Source organism: Aspergillus nidulans, chromosome VII (assembly GCF_000011425.1).
Source record: "Aspergillus nidulans FGSC A4 chromosome VII".
NCBI classification, from domain to species: Eukaryota; Fungi; Ascomycota; class Eurotiomycetes; order Eurotiales; family Aspergillaceae; genus Aspergillus; species Aspergillus nidulans.
In genome coordinates this window covers 477,922-496,393 of record NC_066263.1, presented here as the reverse complement: position 1 = coordinate 496,393, position 18,472 = coordinate 477,922, and the positions used below count along the sequence as shown (strand labels likewise).

The window sequence follows — 18,472 nt, the reverse complement described above, 5'->3', positions numbered from 1 at the left end:
AGCCGCAAATCCAATCGCGCGGTGTAAGACTGTGGATCTATATCGTACGTGAACTGCCCCTATATCCACATTTTTATTAGCGCAGGGGCGTGGTGTGGCGAGGTAAGGATCCGGCCTGAATCCGGGGTGGTGTGTTGGATCATACCACGCGGGATTCGGCGGGCCAGACACCGCAGCAAGTACATATATCCGGGACGAAAACTCCGGACCAGGAACGCGATGTACCTCGAAGAGCCTCACGGTCCGCATCAACATGGCGAATGTAACACTCCCTTCTGGCTCGATGTCATACCCTGAGCTCCTTCAGGTTGCCAAACAAGACTCCAGCCTCTCGTGGCCGGAGCAGTTGTGGTGGGCGCACTATACCTTCTGGAACAACGATGTCCTTGCGACTGGTAAGTCGGTACATGTTAGCAGAGGCGCTGGCTTATAAGCGACAGGGGTTATGACCTTTCTTGCCCACGAGCTCATCTACTTCGGCCGCTGCATTCCCTGGATCGTCGCCGATGCTCTTCCCAGTGTCTTTCGTCGTTTCAAGATCCAAGACCACAAGACCCCGTCATTCAGCGACCAATGGACATGTGTTAAGTACATCCTCGCCATCCACTTCATCGTCGAGCTACCGTTGATCGTCCTCTTTCATCCGATGATGGAAGTCTGCCACGTCCAATATACGCTGCCCTTCCCGAAACTGTCTCTCTTCGCTGCGCAAGTCGCTCTCTTTTTCATCGTCGAAGACACATACCACTACTGGCTGCATCGGGCCATGCATTGGGGCCCGCTGTACCGTTCCATCCACCGCATTCACCACCAATACGCTGCACCGTTCGGGCTGACGGCTGAATACGCCAGTCCGGCAGAGACATTCCTGCTAGGCCTGGGTACAATTTGCCCGCCCCTTATTCTTGGATCCATCACTGGCGATGTACATCTGATAACTGTATTGGGATGGATGGCGCTGCGTCAGCTGCAGGCAATTGACGCGCATTCAGGCTATGACTTCCCCTGGAGCTTGCGACGAATCGTCCCATTTTGGGGCGGCGCCGATTGGCACGATGACCATCATCGATACTTTTGGGGAAACTATTCCAGCTCTTTCACGCATTGGGACAGTGAGTATAGGCCCAATCTCTAGGTGAATTGCGCTAACTCGTGCAGTTTTGATGGGTACTGTCGCTGGTCCGAGAGGAAAGGCAATGGGACATAATAAGCGGCATTGACGAGGATATCGGGTTGGTAAAAAGTTTTGGGTTCTGGATGGTGTATGTTCCTGATAACACATATATAGTAATGTTAATATGGGTAATTAAGCATGATACGTGACGAGCAAAATCGGGATGACGTACTGTTAGGCTCTATAAGCGGATGGCTGGTGGCAAGTGTGATGGTACAGTATATGTAGCAGTAACAAGAACGAGAGGTAAAGAAGTCCAGGTCCTCGGAACGGAAGTGTGTGAAGTGGCTGTACCGGTACCTGATCCACGAGCAAAACTGGGTGCTAACCAAGGTACTAGTACTTTCCCCCTGAACCCAGGTACTTCTGCCATACCCCGGCGAAGGATCCCCAGCGCATCGCTCGTGGCTAACGCCCACTAACAGACATTCCGGAGATTTAGTGCCACTGCAGCGGGGATCTGAGATCTCAGGCCCTGAGGGACAGCCTGGACAGCTCGCAGCTTGATGTCGGAACCGGCCGTCGGCCTCATCATGGCGCCTCTTGATGATACGAGAGGAGATGAGCTGAAGTGTTCCTGACTGAGACAGGTCACATTATCGTGGGCAATGGCGCATCACCGACCGGTCGGATTTACCCGGCCTCCGCAGCCTCTTCCTTCCTACGTAAAGCTGCTCTGCTTTGCTCGGGCCCTCTGGTCCCTTTGTTTGCTTGGATGCAGCACACAAAGCGCCTATTCTCTCCTCTTCACCTCCCTCGTCCTACTGCTATCCTCCGTTTGTTCTGCGTCTGCTATCCACTGTCCCCAATCTGCTGGCATATCATGGCCCATTCAATGCGGGTACTTGTCTATGCTCGCGTTTCTGATATCCCAGGGAACCCTCAAGCTCGCCATATCGCCCTTGGAGACCTCCTTACTGGCAATCTCCTGGGCCGGAGGTTCTACGCCACTCCCCGGCCGCCGGTATACGACCACGTCCATATTCCAGCGGATTTCGACTCTAGCCAGCCGCTTGAGCGGTGGTTCATCTTCGACCTGAATGTTGGAGAAACTCTCTCGCGTAGTGAAGTCACGCGGTTACCTCATCTGGTCTATCTTGCTAGCCGCCAGGGCGATGAATGGTGTGTCAATTCAGCATGGTGTAGTACACAGATGGCTAATAAACAACAGGATATTCATTAGACGCGATACTTCCATTGAGAATGCGAAATCCAAAGCAGCGTCGTTTACCTGGGGCGGACGTTCAGAGCAGAAACTCGTTTCTGAATTGCAAAACCAGTCCGGAGGGCACAGCGTCGGTCCAGACACATAACCCGGGTCCTTGTCGATCCAAACTCCATTTTCGCTGGAGATGCTGTTAAGGGGTCTCGGGTGGTGTGTCTCCCCGGCAGGATGGGCATCTCTCGTTGTCTTTATCCTCCTGCCAGTCCCAGACGTCTATGCGCAGGTGAGGAGGACAGATCACGCGATTCTGGATCGCCGGCCGACACCTCGCAATATATACGGTTGCCTCGTGGCCGCAGACTCCAAAACGTCCCCGAACGTTGTTGCACATTGGTCTCTTCAGCATGTGGTCTCAGACGCCTCTGCAGCGATTTGCGGCTCAACGGTTGGATGCGGCGGCAGATGGAGCGGCCAATGAGACTGAGTCAGAGTTAGCACCGGTTTATTGGATTGTATCAATGTCTGGCTTGGTCAAAACCGAAGTGGGTAAAAAGGTTACTGTACCTAAAACAGTCACTATGTATTTTCAGCCGTGCGGTGACCTTTTGCCGGACTCGGGTTCCGGCGTCAAGTCGTCGAGAGCTGGTAGCTGAGACAGATGCCTCAGCACACCTTGGCTGGGCGAGTGGGGGACGATATCAGGATTGCAAATTTCATTGTAGTCGACAACCATTTGGTAGGGCCGCGAATCCGACGCGGGTGTGGCTCAGCGATGGTAACTAATGGACCTCTGCCCAACAGAGAAGGGTTTGTCTGGGCGCGGTCTACCTATATGCATAGACTGACCTGTCGGAGTGCATATTGTTTCCTCGAATTACCGCCGCGGGACGAATCAGACAGACGCGGGCCTACAAACAAACGGCTGATTGGGCTCCAAGCTCTGCGCAAACAAAAATTGCCCTTATTTGGGTGATCACGAAGATGTCTAGCAGCCTCGCAGCGGTGGCTATTTCCGCGCTAGCGTGGCCCTACTTCGCGCTCAGGCTCCGGTCTCCAGGTATCCATGGCTCTGAGCGCTCAGTTGAGTGCAAATTTCGGTATATACGAGGCAATGTTCGCTGCGCAGATTGCACAACCATGACAGCTTACCTACATAGCGCGTTGAAATCACAAGCCGATAGCTGGGATCCTGTCTGAAAGAACCCATATGGAGGGGAGAGGATATGCACTATGCTCAAAACAGATTGTCGTGCATATTTGGGCAGAATAGCGGCTCATTTTTTTTTTTGGCATATTTCCTTGAACTTGGGTGATTAGATTGGTCAAGTATCCACGCTCGTCACAGACGCCATCGGCAAATCATACTGTTTGTCGTACTGCCTGCCGCTTTAGCTGCGGAACATCAACTCCACATGGGTAAGCGACCGCTGAGGAGTCATGCTGTGCGTATCTACCCTTGCAGTTGGGATCCTTGAGGGTTTTTTTTAGCAGCGGGCAAGGCCCATTGGTTCGCTGCAAGTTTACGGCGCGGGCACAAATAATACTGAATGATGATTTTTTTCTACACCCCTGCGGCCAATCCACCGGGAGCTTATTGCAAGCAGGTTGCGACACGCGATAACCTAGACGAGCCCTCAGCCGTGCCGAAACCTTAACGGCACCGGGCCCACTGCCACAGCTTTATACTTGTCCCGCTACGGTGGTACAGGTAGCCTCTCTGTTCCAATTTCTCAGAGAATTCAATTCACTGAGCGGCATACATCCGCGCGACACGAGATGGTATGGCTCTCCGTTCTTCTCGCATGAATTACTGGATGAAGCGTCATCACAATGCCTTAAAGCTAGTGAATCCTTGCTGGTTCGAATCACCAATTACCGATTACATGGTTCACCACGTGTTTCATATCGATCTCGGATCGCCCTCGATGACCGATCAGCAGATATTTCTATTTCCATGACAGGTAGAAACCAAAAAAGATATGGCTGCGGGCTGCGTTTCGCGATGGTTTGTTTCTATGCTGTTGCGCAGAGCTTTGCAATACTGATTAATTGAATTGCGACTGTCGCGCTACATACCACGCTCGTGCTTCTTGCTGGATCCATAGTTAAGCTCCATAACAGATATTGATATCAAACAGGGGAGAGGCTTGTTTGAGCCAACGTGGCACTCATAATGATCGACGATGAAAGGTAAATATCGCGATACGCTTCACAGAATCAAGATACTCAGTTCGCAGTATACTGTTTCGGCAGCCAAAGCTCATACTCCTTCCCAGCACAAGCCTGGTCACTCCCACAAACATCCTCATCGAACGCCGCATAAGTATAGAACACCTCCTTCTTCCTCACTAGATCCTCTCCGCCCACATTGGCTGGCTCCGACTTGATTGGATATCCCCGGTACGCAATAACACTTCCCGGAAAGCTCGACGTAATCGCCGCCGTATTCGTGAACAAACCCGCAGACGTATGGTCACTATGATCTCCACTCCCATACGGATGCACATAATCCAATGAATTCAGACTATCCGGCACAAAGGAGTCAATAATCTGCCGTAACGTCTCAACAAGCTCGCCTCGCGAGTACGTCGTCCCAGACGCATCGACCGTGCGGATCCGCGCAATCGCCCCCTTCCACAATTTCTCTAGGCTTTCCTGCCCCGTCGCGGGGAATCCATTCCCATCCATGCTCCCGTCGGGAATATGCATGAACGCAAGACTCACTTCTGGCTTGGGCCGCAGTGTATACACCGGGATATCCTTGCCGGCAACCCCCGCGTCGCTCTCGTCCCAGATGCTCTCGACACCTGCCATTTGCGCGTATGCTGTTAGAAGCCCAGCCTGTCGCAGCGTCCAGTACTCGTATGGCTGGCCTGCGTCGCCTGAGGTTAGGTACACAGTGCGCACGTTGAATCCGGACGAGATGTCATTTTGGATATCTGGGTTCAAAAAGAGGAGGTCGTCGTCCGGGTGTGCGACTATGTTTAGGGTATTTGCGCTGAAGGCTGGAGTGAGCAGCGTCAGAGCGCCGAGAAGGGTGGGTAGTGGGAGTGGGAATTTCATATTTCGGTATAGGTCAATGCCAAGGATGTTATCTTGGATGAAATGGAGGAACAGTGGACCGCGGAGGGAGCGAGCGACGAGATATGAGGAGTGATTTATGAAAATGAACTCGTAGCTATATGTGTGGTCCTGGTCAGTGATCTGTTTGTTTACTGCTACGCCAGCCTGATTTGTACTGGCACATTCTTCAGAATTGCCGCTGCATTCCAAGCCACTGTCGTGCTGAGCAGCTATACCACTCATGATTCAAGCAACACCATATTCCAAAGCCGTATATACACACTCGTTACAATTACTAGAACATATCTGAAAAACAGTGAATGAGAAACTGTACCTCAGTCCAAGGGTAGTAAAGACTAGGGCTGTTATACCATCCCGTACCCTGAGCCTGATAAATACGTCCGTTGACAGTCACATGAAGCCGCTAAGCATTATAAAGAATACCGCATCCCTTTCGTAGATTGTGCTGATCAAACTCAACTCTCTTCCACTGGAATGCTACAACCAAGGACTAAGGCGCGTCCAAGCATGTCAACTGATGTCAGGGACTTGACTAGATTCGAGCAGGATACTGATGTTATTGGACTAATTCAGCAGATAAAGGTCGGCTTACATATTAGGAGCGCTGTATGAATGTTCGAGGCAAGGATCATTGTTTACGCGGGCCTGAGATGTCTGATTCGTCTACTCTGCCTATATCTGCCTGCGAGTATTGAATGGAAGTCTTGTCATGTTTCTCTTGATTTATCGGCAGCTGTGACTGACAGGTATTTCGTTACGTCTGATTCTCAATATACTATTCCATGCCATTGAAAACATCCCTATAACTGCCATGCTGATGGTAGTAGTAGTCAGTCTACTCACTGCTGAGCAAATGGACGAACGCCTCCAAAGCGATGAACAGGATAGTGACCTCAGGACGTGACCAGACCATGAGGAAATACACAGGTTATCAATGTGGCCAGAGTTAGTGAGAATAAGCTACACTCACTAGTCATGTCTGCGGCGGCCAGCGATCAAGCCTGAGTTGCAGGTATCTTGGATAAGAAATATTACTCTTCATGATATGTTGCTTGTCAAAGCCCCATGCCGGCTTCATTGCTGGCGAAAATTCAAACCCTTGCATGACCGGGCAACTGAACATAAGATGCACTCTTCCAGTTCCTTCGTCTTCCTTCACGAATTCGACAAGAGGTAAAAGTACTGATGAGATGGTGTATTTGACGAACAAGAGGCGCGGCATGCACTGGGCTGCGTACCCGAGAGAAACGAATAGTTTATTGATGTGCTCGAAGTACATTTCGCGATATCCGGCAGAGCCGTCAACCATGCTATCCTCTGCAGTGATCCCAAATAGAATAAACATAAACCCTAAATGAGACGGACAAGGACTAGCTTACCCGTGCCTTCAACGAGACAATTGTCGTCGGAAAGTATATGGGTAAGACAGGGCCAGACAGGGCGATCCCTTTTGGGCCTGTAATTCTTATCGAGCGGGCACCAAAAATCAACAGGTATAGTCACATTGTACAGTTTGATCGCGTGGAGGTGAGTGGTGATGCGTAACAGCTTGCAAGAGAAGGGATCCTCCTCAGGGGTGAACCAATCGAGGACGTACGGATTACTGACGCCTATGACTCGCATGCTGAAATTCTCGATGGTGGCAGGCAAGCCGTCCAAGCATTCAGCTATGACTATATCCTGTTAACAGTCGCATCATGCACCCCATGCAAGCTGAATATTACCTTTGCGTCGCCTTATCACGGGAGCCTGACGGCCGGTAAGCTTAAATGCATCCGAATCCATCACTAGCGAAGCCAGATTCGCACAGGATTGGGCAATATGGAACGGTGTCGCTTCCCAAATACGTTGAAACACCTGTCCGTGTTCGCTGTAGTGGAAAGCGATTTCAGCCACACAATGGACAGTAGGAAAAGTGACCAAGTCAGCCGTAGTTGACGGGTTCGCCATGGATGCCAGTCGTGGTGCGCCTGTGTAGCTATACGCCAAAGCAATATCAAGCTCGATCTTGTACCAAGGCTCCCAGAACCGCAATGTTTGAAAGAGTCCAGCGACTGCTTTCCTGAAACCTGCATCAGTGGGATTCTGCGCAGGGTCCTGAGCTCGCGACGCGGTCTCGCCCGGTCCTCTGGGAAACTGGGTAGCCTGGTAATGAAAGACTAGCTTGCGAACCATGGCCCTTCGTCTCACATTATTGAGACCCCCAACAAAGTGTTTGAATCTGACTACCGAGAAAGCGCGAGGTGGTGTAGGGGCTTCGTTGTATACTTGAATCGTGTTGTAGATCAAAGGCTCGAGCAGCTTTTGCCAACGGCGGCACACAAGGGCATAATTGCAAAGCGATCTACCGTCTTCTCGAAGGTATCCGAAGATGTGCAGTAATAAGTCAGGCGTAAGGCTGCTAATATGGTCATTGCTGACGCACAGTTCTAGATTCTGGATCAACGATTGCGGCGGAGACAGGTTAAGATGATCCATTATGTAAGAATGTAATAGATAGGAGAGGAAGAAGAGAGCGAGAAGTAAACATCTTGCTTGATAGAGTCCAAGTAATGCGAAGGAAGGTGCATTTCAGCATCGACAACATTGATCACGCACTTGCCTCACTCCTGTCCAGCACGAATTGGGCTTGATGAGCGTAAGTCTCGCTCAATGGCTAAGCATTTGAGGAACCAGAATGAACAAGCTTGTACTGAGCTTAGTCGTGTATATGTAGAAGGAAAACTAAATCTTCACTGTTGCATTGATAGTTTAGAATCTCACCCACTGTTGGCTTACTATGACCCCATCGAGGACATCGTAGACGCAGAGATGCTCAAGACATTGGTGTCAAATCTGCAACTGACACTGTCGACTCTGCAATCCGCAGTCCTGCTATAGCCTTTGCAGTAATTCTTCCTAGATCCCGCAAGCTTCCACTATTCAGTATCTGCACTACGCCAATATCAACCCCGATTTTCCGTTGGAACCAGTTGCGCATCTTGATTGCGAGCAGGGAGTCCACTCCTAGGGATGGCAGTGGAACATCCAGATCCAAGTTGGACCGATCACGCTGCATATAGCTGAAGAGAGTCTTACCAATCTCTGTACTCAGGAGGTCAATCGACTCGGGTTTGTCAAGGATATCAGGTTCCCCCTTGAGTTGCTCAAGAAAGCATACGAGAATCTGATCATCGGCAGTATCAGTGGTCTTTTCAGATGCGCTTTTGGCAGCCGACTGGTTCAGGTTGTGATAGAGGGCCATGCGCGGATCCCGCCTCCAGGACGTTCGATTGTTGGGAGAATCCAGCGGCGCTGTACTACGCAAACCGATGAGCAACTGACTTTCATTGACATATGTGGGCTGGGCAGGTCCGTTCCTGGTTGTCGTTCCAACCGGTGAGGATTTGTCAATCGCTAATTGAACCGCATCATGGAGATCGCGTTCTTGAAGAGTATACGTCGACGTAGCGACGAAGTGGTCGATGGCATGTGTCTGCTCGCTAACATATCCCACATCTTCCATAACACCAATATTGATTGCAGAGCAAGGCAAGCCAAGTGAGTGCCGGTACTGCACAAACGCATCGAGGAAAGCGTTTCCAGCTGCGTAGTTGGCATACCCAGTTTGCCCAATGAGGCCAGACAATGAGCTGAAGAGAAGGAAATAGTCTGTCTTGCGGCTGTATTTGAGCAGGGTGTTGTGCAGGTTCCAGGTTCCTTGACACTTTGGTGCAAATGCTGCTTGCCATTGAGCGAAGGACATAGTGGCGAAAGAGGTCACTTCGAGCGCCATAGAAGCTTGCATTACACCGGCGATGGGAATATTCTCATCGAGGCCTTTGATGAGCATGTCGACATCTTCAGGGTTACTGATATCACCTGAGACAAGGTCGAGGCGGCAGCCTTGAGCGCGAAGCTCCAAGACGAAGTCATCATTTTCTTTACTGGCTGCAGAGGGTGAAAAGAAAACAAAATGACGTGCACCATGAGAAGCCATCCATGAGCTGACCGAGCGACCAAGCCCACCGAGTCCGCCAACAATCAAGTGTATGGCGTCGTTACGGAAGGACGGTTCTCTGCGGCTAAAGCAAGCAGGCAGCGAAGACGACTCTTCAGGCATGATAATAGCGGCTTTTCCAGTCTTACCCTCTTTCATAGACTTGAATGCATCTTGTGCCTTTTCAGCTGGGAACTCCTGTAGCTGCAACGGAGTCAGTTCGCCCAAAGCGTAATGGTGCATGCACCGACGAAGCAATCTAGCATCTATTAGCAGATAATTTGATTGCTTGGGGACCAAAATCCTCACCCTTGAATTGTCTCCGGTCGTTTTGCAGCAACCTGGGACAGATTGACCGCACAGAAAGAACGGTTTCCCTCAAAGGCTTCCATTGGTAGCTGCTTGTTGAACTCGCCTTGTGGCAAGTCTACCAGGACGCCAAATTCGGCGACGCACTGCCACGAGGCGTGGAATAGATTGTCAGAAAGAGTATTTAGTACGACATCAACTCCAAGGCCCGCGGTCGGAACCATGAGATCACGAACAAAGGTGCTATTCCTGGAGGAAAAGATACGCTCTTTGGGTATCCCCAGCTGTAGCAGATAATCTTCATCTGCCCTTTTCGCGACAGTGCAATAGAACTAGATCGTCAGTAAGCCCGACATGGCATTCGAAGGGAACTTACCTTGGCTCCAATCATGCGACAAATTTGAATAGCAGCCGTTCCGATCTCACTGCAGGCATGATGAATGAGGACAGACTATTAGTTTCGATTAGCACAGTTTGACGGGCGAAGAAAAGATGAAGAATGACATACATCGCCATACTTCAAGCGGGCTACATCGATCAGCGCGTAAAATGCCGTTGCGAAGGCGAAGGGTATCGTAGCTGCCTCAGTCCAGCTCAAATTACGGGCCATGCGCGCACAGAGCCTCTCACTCGTGACAAACTTCGTCGCCATGACTCCAGAGTTAGGTGATAGCACCATTACTCGATCACCGGCGCGCAGGTTCTTGACTCCAGGACCAACGCGCTGAACCGTCCCAGCACATTCACTGCCCAGAGCAGCATCAAGGGTGCCATTGACTACCAGGAGATCCTTCAAATTCATGCCAACAGCCCGCGTCTCCACCAGGACCCAGTCCTCAACAGGTGCGGATATCTCCAGTGACATGCGTTCCCAGGTGAGAGTTTCAATATTTCGGGGACTGGTTCGAAGCACCGCTGCCGTTTGGTCAGAGGCCGCCCTATCCAAAAGCTCCTCACTCACAATTGCCGGATAATATTTACCAACCATCAGGGTGCCGTACGCGTGAGTGTATTCCAAGACGGGATCAAGCGAGGAGGTGGTCTCAAGACGTAGGACACGTTCGGTCACCTCAGCAATGGCGTCAATTGCCTTTACATCCAAGGTATCCACCTCCAGCGTAGCCACTGTAAGTCCAAGCTCCCTGCGAGCAGTCCTCAAGAGCCCAAGTGTCGCCGCGTACCGTGGGTCTGAACATGCCACCTGGGATGTTCTAGTTACCCACAGCATTGTCTTTTGGTCAAGAGATGTGATCAGATCCCGCAAATTCAGGTATTCTGTCTCATTCATTGCGTGTAGTTGTGGTCCGTCCAGTTCCAGTAATGATATAACCATTTGATTGTTGGGCAGTTCCTCCCCAAGATGACGGGTATCAGTTACGAAATCCCGAGTATGGAGGTAGGCGATGACAGAGTTCAAGTGCTCAGAACCAGGTTTACAAAGGACAGTAACTTGTCGGTTCCTCTCACTCCGAAGTTCTGGCAAGGATGAAACAATATGAGCATTCATATGGCCATCATGAACAACGGTATCGGCCCCAGACAGCCCGGCAGCGCGAAGCTCTGCATCCCATCGTTTCGGCGACACGTATGGTTCCCATGGACGGTCATCATTGCTGAGCCACCAGCCAGGGAGCGTGCCCATGATATAGTTTACCCATTTGGTGGTGGGTGCAAGTTCCTGTAGGAAGAGTTTCCCGCCGGGTTTTAGCAAGGCTTTCACATTAGCAAGTGTTTGCTGAAGGTTTGGAGTGGCGTGAAGCACATTAGACGCGATAATCAAATCATAAGGCGCATCGAACCCCTGCGCAGCTATGTCGACTGAGATGTCCAGTACCCGGTAGTCGACACCTTTGTATGCACGGAAGCGCTCTTGGGCGCGCTCGAAGAATCCAGATGAGATATCAGTATATGTATAGCTGTGATAGAGTCGTTCTCCGTGAGGAGTATGCATCGCTGGCAAGATCGTAGCAGTTATCCCACCGGTCCCTGCTCCAATCTCCAATACCCGCATACAGGGTCGGTTGTGCGCGATCACCCGGAAGAAATCAGCAAAGTCGCAGAGGTTGAACCCATAGATTGCTGATAGCAAGTCATCTTTCATCAAAATACTCAAGGGATCAACCTGACCGGCAAAGAGGGTGGTAGTTTCATGGTATATGCGCATAACGGCGGTGGCCACATGTTGCACCGGGGTCATGAGCGCTTTCTGATAAAGCTCCTTAATATGGTTCCCCCGGTCTTTAGAGGGCATTGATGCGATAGCCTGGCATGACTTGACATGGTCATAGTTGCCTTGTTCGGCACGCTGCCGTTGCAGACTCAGCCATTCGCTATATCTTGCAAAATGCGCTAGCGCTTTGCTGCTGCGCGTTTGCTGTTCACTTTCAATGATGCAAGCCAAGGCAAGCTCCTCAACCAGAAATAGATTCTCCAGTATTGACTTATCGCAATGCGGCCGTATAAGACGAGCCAAGTGTGCCTTGTCAATGTCTGGCTGCCAAACCAGTCGCGCCCCAGCATGGGGATCAAGGCCTCGGTCATAGCGATTTTCCGTTGGCATGAGTCGGATATTACGCATGAAAAAAACAAGGCTACCACCGCAAAATCCTGCAGCGTCACCGGAGAAGGTTCGGTTCTGGGTGGCTGTGATAATGGACTGGGCACTAATAGAACCAGTCGATGCTGTAACATAGACCTCTTCGATATATGTGGGTACAAATGAATGATCAAAATTCCGGCCCTTGGCCTTGGCAATCGTGAGCAGTTGGAAGATAGAGCTAGTCGTGCATGGATGAACAATGTAGTGACTTTCCTGTCTCTCGTGCCTCTCGGTGATCTCAGCCGTTGCTTCTGGAGCTGTGGCATTAACTGCAATTCGATCCAAAGCGCGGAATCGGGGCCCATAGATAATCCTTAGCCTTTCCATTGCACGGTTGAAGGTCTCTGGTTTTACTTTTCTGTGTCCTGGGCACAGCTGTTTGATATCGGAAGGGAGATCATAGCCTCGTCGAGCTTGTCCCATACAGAGCTTTGTCCACTTGCCTTCAAACTGGCTCGTGAGTGTGAAGTCATACCATTCGGTACCTTGTATGGGTCGAAACTGTGTCAAGACTTCAGTGGGGTGCTTTCCATCGAATGTAATGTCTTCAAGAAAAGATACGCGCCGTAGCGAAACATCGGAGCTCCCTGTCAGCTGACGAATCGCTTCGCCTGCCATTGAGATATAAGACGACCTCGGGAAGACCGTCTTCCCGTCAATGACATGGTCTCGAAGCCATGGAACACTGTCAAGATGAATTAGAGACCGCCAGAGAGGCTCCATCTCATTGCCGTCTGGAATCTGAGACCCAAGTATATCGTGATGAGGATGTTGACGGAATCGCCAATTTCGTGAGACTCGTGATTCAGACCAGAAGCGTCTATCGTATTGCCACTGGTACGGCGGCAGATCTGTTAAGACGCTGCCAGTGACCAGGCCGGACAGGTCAATTTCTGTAAACTGAAACAGCCGTCCTACGGTGCGGAGGATAGAGGTATTTGCACTGATTCCCCGTACCAAGGTCGGAATATAGGGAGTCGACGGCGAAATATCGCGCAAAGGGCCAGATAGAGCTGAATGTGGTCCAATCTCGAGAAAGACTGGGTTAGGCAGGGCCGCAATGGTGTCCTTAACGGCTGAGTAGAACAGCACGGGAGAGACGAGGTTGCGACACCAGTACTCAGTGTCAAGGTCGCCCGCATTTTCGACGCTTTTTCCTGTCACAGAGGAAACAAATGTTGTGGATAGAGGCTGTTGTTTCACCTTCAACGCTACAAGTCGGTCTAGGTACTCGTCTTTCACTATGTTCATGTGCTCTATAAAGTGTTAGCTTACTCCCCAGAAATATATATAGATACTGACCAGAATGGTACGCGCAATTCACTCCCAATCGCTTAGTCGTGACCTCAGGATAGGTGCACTGTAGTTTTTCAACTACATCATCCAAGGCGGCTGAGTCTCCACTTAGGGTAATGTTCCTTGAACTATTCTCACATGCGACTGTAACTTGATCAGTCAAGAACGGGGAGACCTGCTCTCGGCTCAAGCTAACAGCAATCATGCCTCCAGAACCTTCCACTCTCTCTGCTATATTGCCCCTTTGATATGCTATAGCCATCGCTTCGGCAGCAGTCAGTGCACCCGCAGCATACGCGGCGGCAATCTCGCCAGCTGAGTGGCCAACCACGGCAGAGGGCTTGACGTTCATAGATTTGAGCACATTGATAAGAGCAATTTGAATAGCCGTGCAGCAAGGCTGAGAAAACTTGGCTTGCGATAGCCTTGAAGAGGGTTCCGGTCGAAGCAGCTCGTCTGATGGTGATTAGCATCCAAATGACATCTCATAGAAGGAAGCCCACCATGAAGAGTCCAGGATCTACCGGCATCAATGAGATCCAACACTTCGTCCAAACTCCGTATTGTATCTCTGGCAATGGCATTACCGGTAACTAGTTTCAAACCCATTTCAGGATACTGCGCTCCCTGGCCCGGGAAGACCCAGACAAGGTCTGCGGGACCTGCCTTTCGCACGGGTGAAACGTCCCAGGAGTCCAGGCAGCCCACAGCAAATGCCCGATTGGGGAGTATACGGCGGCGGCATGCTAGAGTGTAGCTAGCATCCGCAACCTTAGCAGGGTTTTTGGCTAGAAAATCCAAACTGAGTGAGATGTTGCGCTTCACTGTTTCTGGGTGGGTTCCTGAAAAGACTAGCAGCTGGGGAGTGCAGCCACTGGGGGCTTCATTCACAAATGTTCCCAGAAAAGACCTAGCGGACTCTAGGAGAACCTAATAGCAGATTAGTTGGAAGCCTCTTAATGCCATCAATACACCCACATGTCCATTAGCTCCCCCGATTCCGAATCCGTTGAGTCCAACACGCTCCGCTTTGTCTTTCGGCCACGGCTCACATTCCACGGGAACACGAAGGCAAGCAGGTCCAAATGGAACTATATTAAATTAGCAGATACTTTTAAATCAGCAAGAGGGAGTTTACTCTTCGGATTTGGTGTTGAAAAATTGATGTTCGGGGGGATCGTTTGGTTCTCCAAGGCCAACGTCATTTTGATGATGCTGGTTAGGGCTGATGCTCCCTCGCTATGCCCAAGGTTAGGTTTTACCTGGAGTGGTTAGCCAGAATGCAGCCTCAAGCGCGTATTCCTCTTACTGATCCTATTAGAACTCCCCCAATATCACCGAACACGTTCGCGACGGCCCTTCCTTCCTGGACGTCACCCACCTTCGTCCCAGTCCCGTGACACTCGATCATGGCCGTTTGCGAGAGGTCTGAAATACCAGCCAGCTGGTGACAACGACGGATGAGAAGCTCATGGCTCTCCGGGCTGGGTATAAACACAGGAGATCTCGGTCCATCCGAGTTAATGCAGACAGAGCGAATGACAGATCGGATCGGATCGCCGTCCCGGAGCGCGTGGGAGAGACGCTTGATGTGGATGGCGTTAACTGCTTCACCACGCGCGTAGCCATCAGCTCGTGCATCAAAAGACCGACAGTCTCCAGTTGGCGACATCACACCGAGTTCGGACATAGTTGTTGTCATGCGCGGTGAGAGGATGAGATTACAGCCGCCAACGACGGCGGATGAGCACTCCCCTGTATAGAGCGCCTGACAGGCCGCATGTAAAGCCATCATTGAAGAAGAGCAAGCAGTCCGGATAGTCATGCTTGGGCCAGTGAGACCAAGCTCCTTTGATAGTCGGTTCGAGAGCGCAAAGTCGCTATAGCCCGCGACACAGTGCATTCCTAGCCCTTGTGGATCTCTGGTTTGAATGTCCATCCAGTCCTCGCCAAGTGCACCTATATATAGACCAATGTCTCTGCCTCTGTAAGCAGCAGTGCCGCTACTTTCTAGGCACTCATAAACTACCTCCATCAGCAACCGCTGCTGAGGGTCAAGAAGGAGCAGCTCCTTTGGCGGGATTGACCAGAAAGAGCTGTCAACAGCCGCCAGGTCGACGTCAAGGAAGTGCCCGTACTCTGTACAGACATGACCAAGCTTTCCCTTCGGACCATGGAAAGCGTCCACATTGTAACGGTCCGCAGGCACTCGACAACGACCGCTCCTTTTGTTGACCAGAAACTGCCAGAACTGCTGGGGCGTTCTAATAGAGCCTGGCAGACGCAGCCCGACGCCGACTATGGCAATCGGGTCGTCAGCCCAAGAGGCTGATGTAGTACGACCAGTTTGAGGGGTGGTTTCAGACATGATAATGTTTACTTGCAGTGCAGGATACGCGGAGGACAAAGAATAAGATAAAAACTGAGGCAAGAAAGCTTCTGATGAACATTCATGAAAAGCGTAGCTAGGCATCCTTATATGCTATGGCAATCCGAGCAGCTCCGAGAACATTCATACCAGCCAAGCTGATCTTCATGATGATTATGCTAGCCTACTGACGACTGTATTCATCTGCACGGGAGAACCTGTTCTCAGAGCCTTGATTTCTGATAGAATCCCAAAAGGGAAGGCAGTCTTACGCAGGACATTAACTAAAATCAATAGAATAGATCGCCTTGACGCTTGGGAATCGATACGGCTGGATCGAAAACGTGCGCGGTCGCCAAAATCCTACGTAGCATGGCTGCTTGATCAATAGTGCGAGCGATCGAAAGTACGAAGCAGAAAGCTTACACCTAAATTTAATGTCAGTCAGGCACCCAGCGAAGAACCATGTCTGTTCCTGATAAGGAGACGGTCATACCAAGCTGCACTTCCCAAAACGTATTAAGCCATGCATGCACCGATAATCCGCATATGCACTGACAATCTACCAAGAGCGCAGATCGATCAGAGGACGGTTAGTGGCCTAGCCTCAACTATATCTGGCCACATGCCGAGCAGATCGTGTTTCAGGCTAAAAGTCCAGCATGAAACCCAGGTACCAGGCAACCTTAGAATCACTATGCCAGGGGTATTCCATATTTCTTCGAACCGCGTCTGCCTGGCAGATGAAATGCTGTCTATGGGACAGCTCCCCGTCAGCTTGTCAGCGGCAAGACAAGCGATACAGGACAAAAGGCTACAGCCCACGATCTGAGGCCGGTCAGATCAATACTCTGCCAGTGCTGGAAGATCGTCGCGCTAATCAAGGATAAAGCATCCGCTGGGCCACCCGCAGTGGCAGGAGCAACTTCGCCACATCGGCGTTGTTCGGGGGCGGGGTTGTGCCCGTGCACAGTCTTATCCACTTTCTGAATCAATAGTTCGATTTATAGTGAATGAGTTAGCTACCCATTCATCGTTGCCATAGTTAAAGTTTGTGGAATAAGAACGGGATGATGGCGGGAAATTGACTTGGTGAGGCCGCCGAGATTTCTGGGGGCAGAAAGCTGGCAGCACGTGACGATTAAACGAAGCACCGAATAATATATACACAGGCCGGTTAATATAAAACATGTATTAAACTCCTTATCTTCCGTATATCGCAGGCTGTACGCCTAAATCCGCTGCCTGGTAGACTAGCTTTTTTACCCTGGGTAATTTTACCCAAGCTTCGCTCTCAGAGAAGGCTATCAGGATTCATTGGTGAATATCATTGGCCGAGGTATTTTAAAAATAATAAGCAACAACAATCACGATGCGGATGGAACGAGCAGATCTGGTATAGGTTAAAATGCTGACAAATTCGCAGGAAACTTCCTTAGGTTGTTCAAGCTGACTGACTGGACGAACTGAGCTCGGTGATCGCGTTCGATCATCTGAGGAGCTCATACGCCGAAGTCCTCCGGCTCTCTATGGACGGACGGATGTTCAAGCCATGGTGGGTTAACCATTCTGGGCGCATTATATTGGCTCTTCTTACCCACCCTCGAACATCATATTCCAGTTTTCGGAGGTCTGATCCGGCTTGGTCGACTGATTAGCCTTCGAAGCTCAAATCAATCCTTTGGGCCACTTCCAACCTAGAGACCGGCCTGGTACCTCTGCAATATACTGAGGCGTAGGGGATCGACCCTATTGGGAGTTTGAAGGACTGTGTGCCGATGATACCATAGCTGCTAACTTCTTTTGTTTTTCCAGGCTTTTCTTTTTGAGAGCTGTCGTTTAAACGAGGAAACCCAATGCGAGGTATATTGAGAATTGATCTCCTGGATCTACAGGAAGGTAGCTAGCTCAAGTTAAGCTTGAGCACGGCCTATGCATATCTGTCCGCTGCGTAGTCCGTCTTGGGCGGGGCTACTTTCAGTGAAGCAGACGGCTCTAAACGACAATAGGTACGGGCGATGCGGTCATGAAGTCAATCGGCAATGGCTGCAGATGAAAGCTGGATTGTTCGGCAGAAAGGAATCTGTATATGTCCAGAGCAACGTGCTGGAGTATCGCTGGCACGCAGATGCCGTAATAAGAGACAGTTTGCCTAAGGAGACTTCGGTTATAACATTAGATAGTCAGCTGAATCACTTCACTAGGAGTGAACAGTGGTGGTCTCCGGCCTAAGAGGGTAGTGGGGGAGTTTGAGTCCCCTAGGGCTAGTAGAGTCTTTCAAACTGTTAGTTCTATTCTTACTGTATGGACAAGATCCTGGTTGTGCGAGACTATTGCATAATGACGTTGCTAGCGAGTATGTACTGTAATCTCCGCAAGGGCCGCTAACGGATTAATGGATTGAGGAGCAATCTTGGAGCGCTGCTTGTGATGAGAAGCCGTCTCTTCGGTTATTGGTCTGCGCGGATGCGTTCCCAATGAATCAAATGTTTAGATGC

At 50.6% G+C, this 18,472-nt stretch overlaps 4 protein-coding genes across 4 annotated transcripts, besides 1 other annotated feature; 1 reads left to right on the top strand and 3 right to left on the bottom strand.

Annotated features, from left to right (window-relative positions):
* Nucleotides 1-18,472: part of a sequence feature (contig 1.164 1..150254(-1)) that runs on past both edges of the window.
* Nucleotides 228-1,302, top strand: ANIA_08907 (sterol desaturase family protein). Its single transcript, XM_050612718.1, has 3 exons — nucleotides 228-395; nucleotides 441-1,112; nucleotides 1,159-1,302. The coding sequence occupies exons 1-3, from the start codon at nucleotides 254-256 to the stop codon at nucleotides 1,218-1,220; spliced, it is 876 nt and encodes a 291-aa protein (XP_050468604.1). The 5' UTR covers nucleotides 228-253; the 3' UTR covers nucleotides 1,221-1,302.
* Nucleotides 4,566-5,414, bottom strand: ANIA_08908 (uncharacterized protein; the record flags this gene model as incomplete). The annotated part of the gene is made up of 1 exon (XM_677085.2): nucleotides 4,566-5,414. Exon 1 carries the CDS (start codon nucleotides 5,400-5,402, stop codon nucleotides 4,566-4,568), a length of 837 nt encoding a protein of 278 aa, XP_682177.1. The 5' UTR covers nucleotides 5,403-5,414.
* Nucleotides 6,774-7,901, bottom strand: ANIA_08909 (F-box protein; the record flags this gene model as incomplete). Its single annotated transcript, XM_677086.1, has 2 exons — nucleotides 6,774-7,096; nucleotides 7,148-7,901. The coding sequence occupies 2 exons, from the start codon at nucleotides 7,899-7,901 to the stop codon at nucleotides 6,774-6,776; spliced, it is 1,077 nt and encodes a 358-aa protein (XP_682178.1).
* ANIA_08910 (type I polyketide synthase) lies at nucleotides 8,239-15,974 on the bottom strand (the record flags this gene model as incomplete). The annotated part of the gene is made up of 9 exons (XM_677087.1): nucleotides 8,239-9,661; nucleotides 9,712-10,043; nucleotides 10,088-10,162; nucleotides 10,220-13,566; nucleotides 13,613-14,062; nucleotides 14,110-14,536; nucleotides 14,585-14,697; nucleotides 14,745-14,868; nucleotides 14,916-15,974. The coding sequence occupies 9 exons, from the start codon at nucleotides 15,972-15,974 to the stop codon at nucleotides 8,239-8,241; spliced, it is 7,350 nt and encodes a 2,449-aa protein (XP_682179.1).

Excerpts from the sequence above, each read along its gene's own strand:
- ANIA_08907 (XM_050612718.1), top strand. The coding sequence starts at position 254 with ATGGCGAATGTAACACTCCCTTCTGGCTCGATGTCATACCCTGAGCTC. Across the intron at positions 396-440 it reads CAACGATGTCCTTGCGACTG|GGGTTATGACCTTTCTTGCC; the intron begins GTAAGTCGGTAC and ends TATAAGCGACAG. Across the intron at positions 1,113-1,158 it reads CTCTTTCACGCATTGGGACA|TTTTGATGGGTACTGTCGCT; the intron begins GTGAGTATAGGC and ends TAACTCGTGCAG.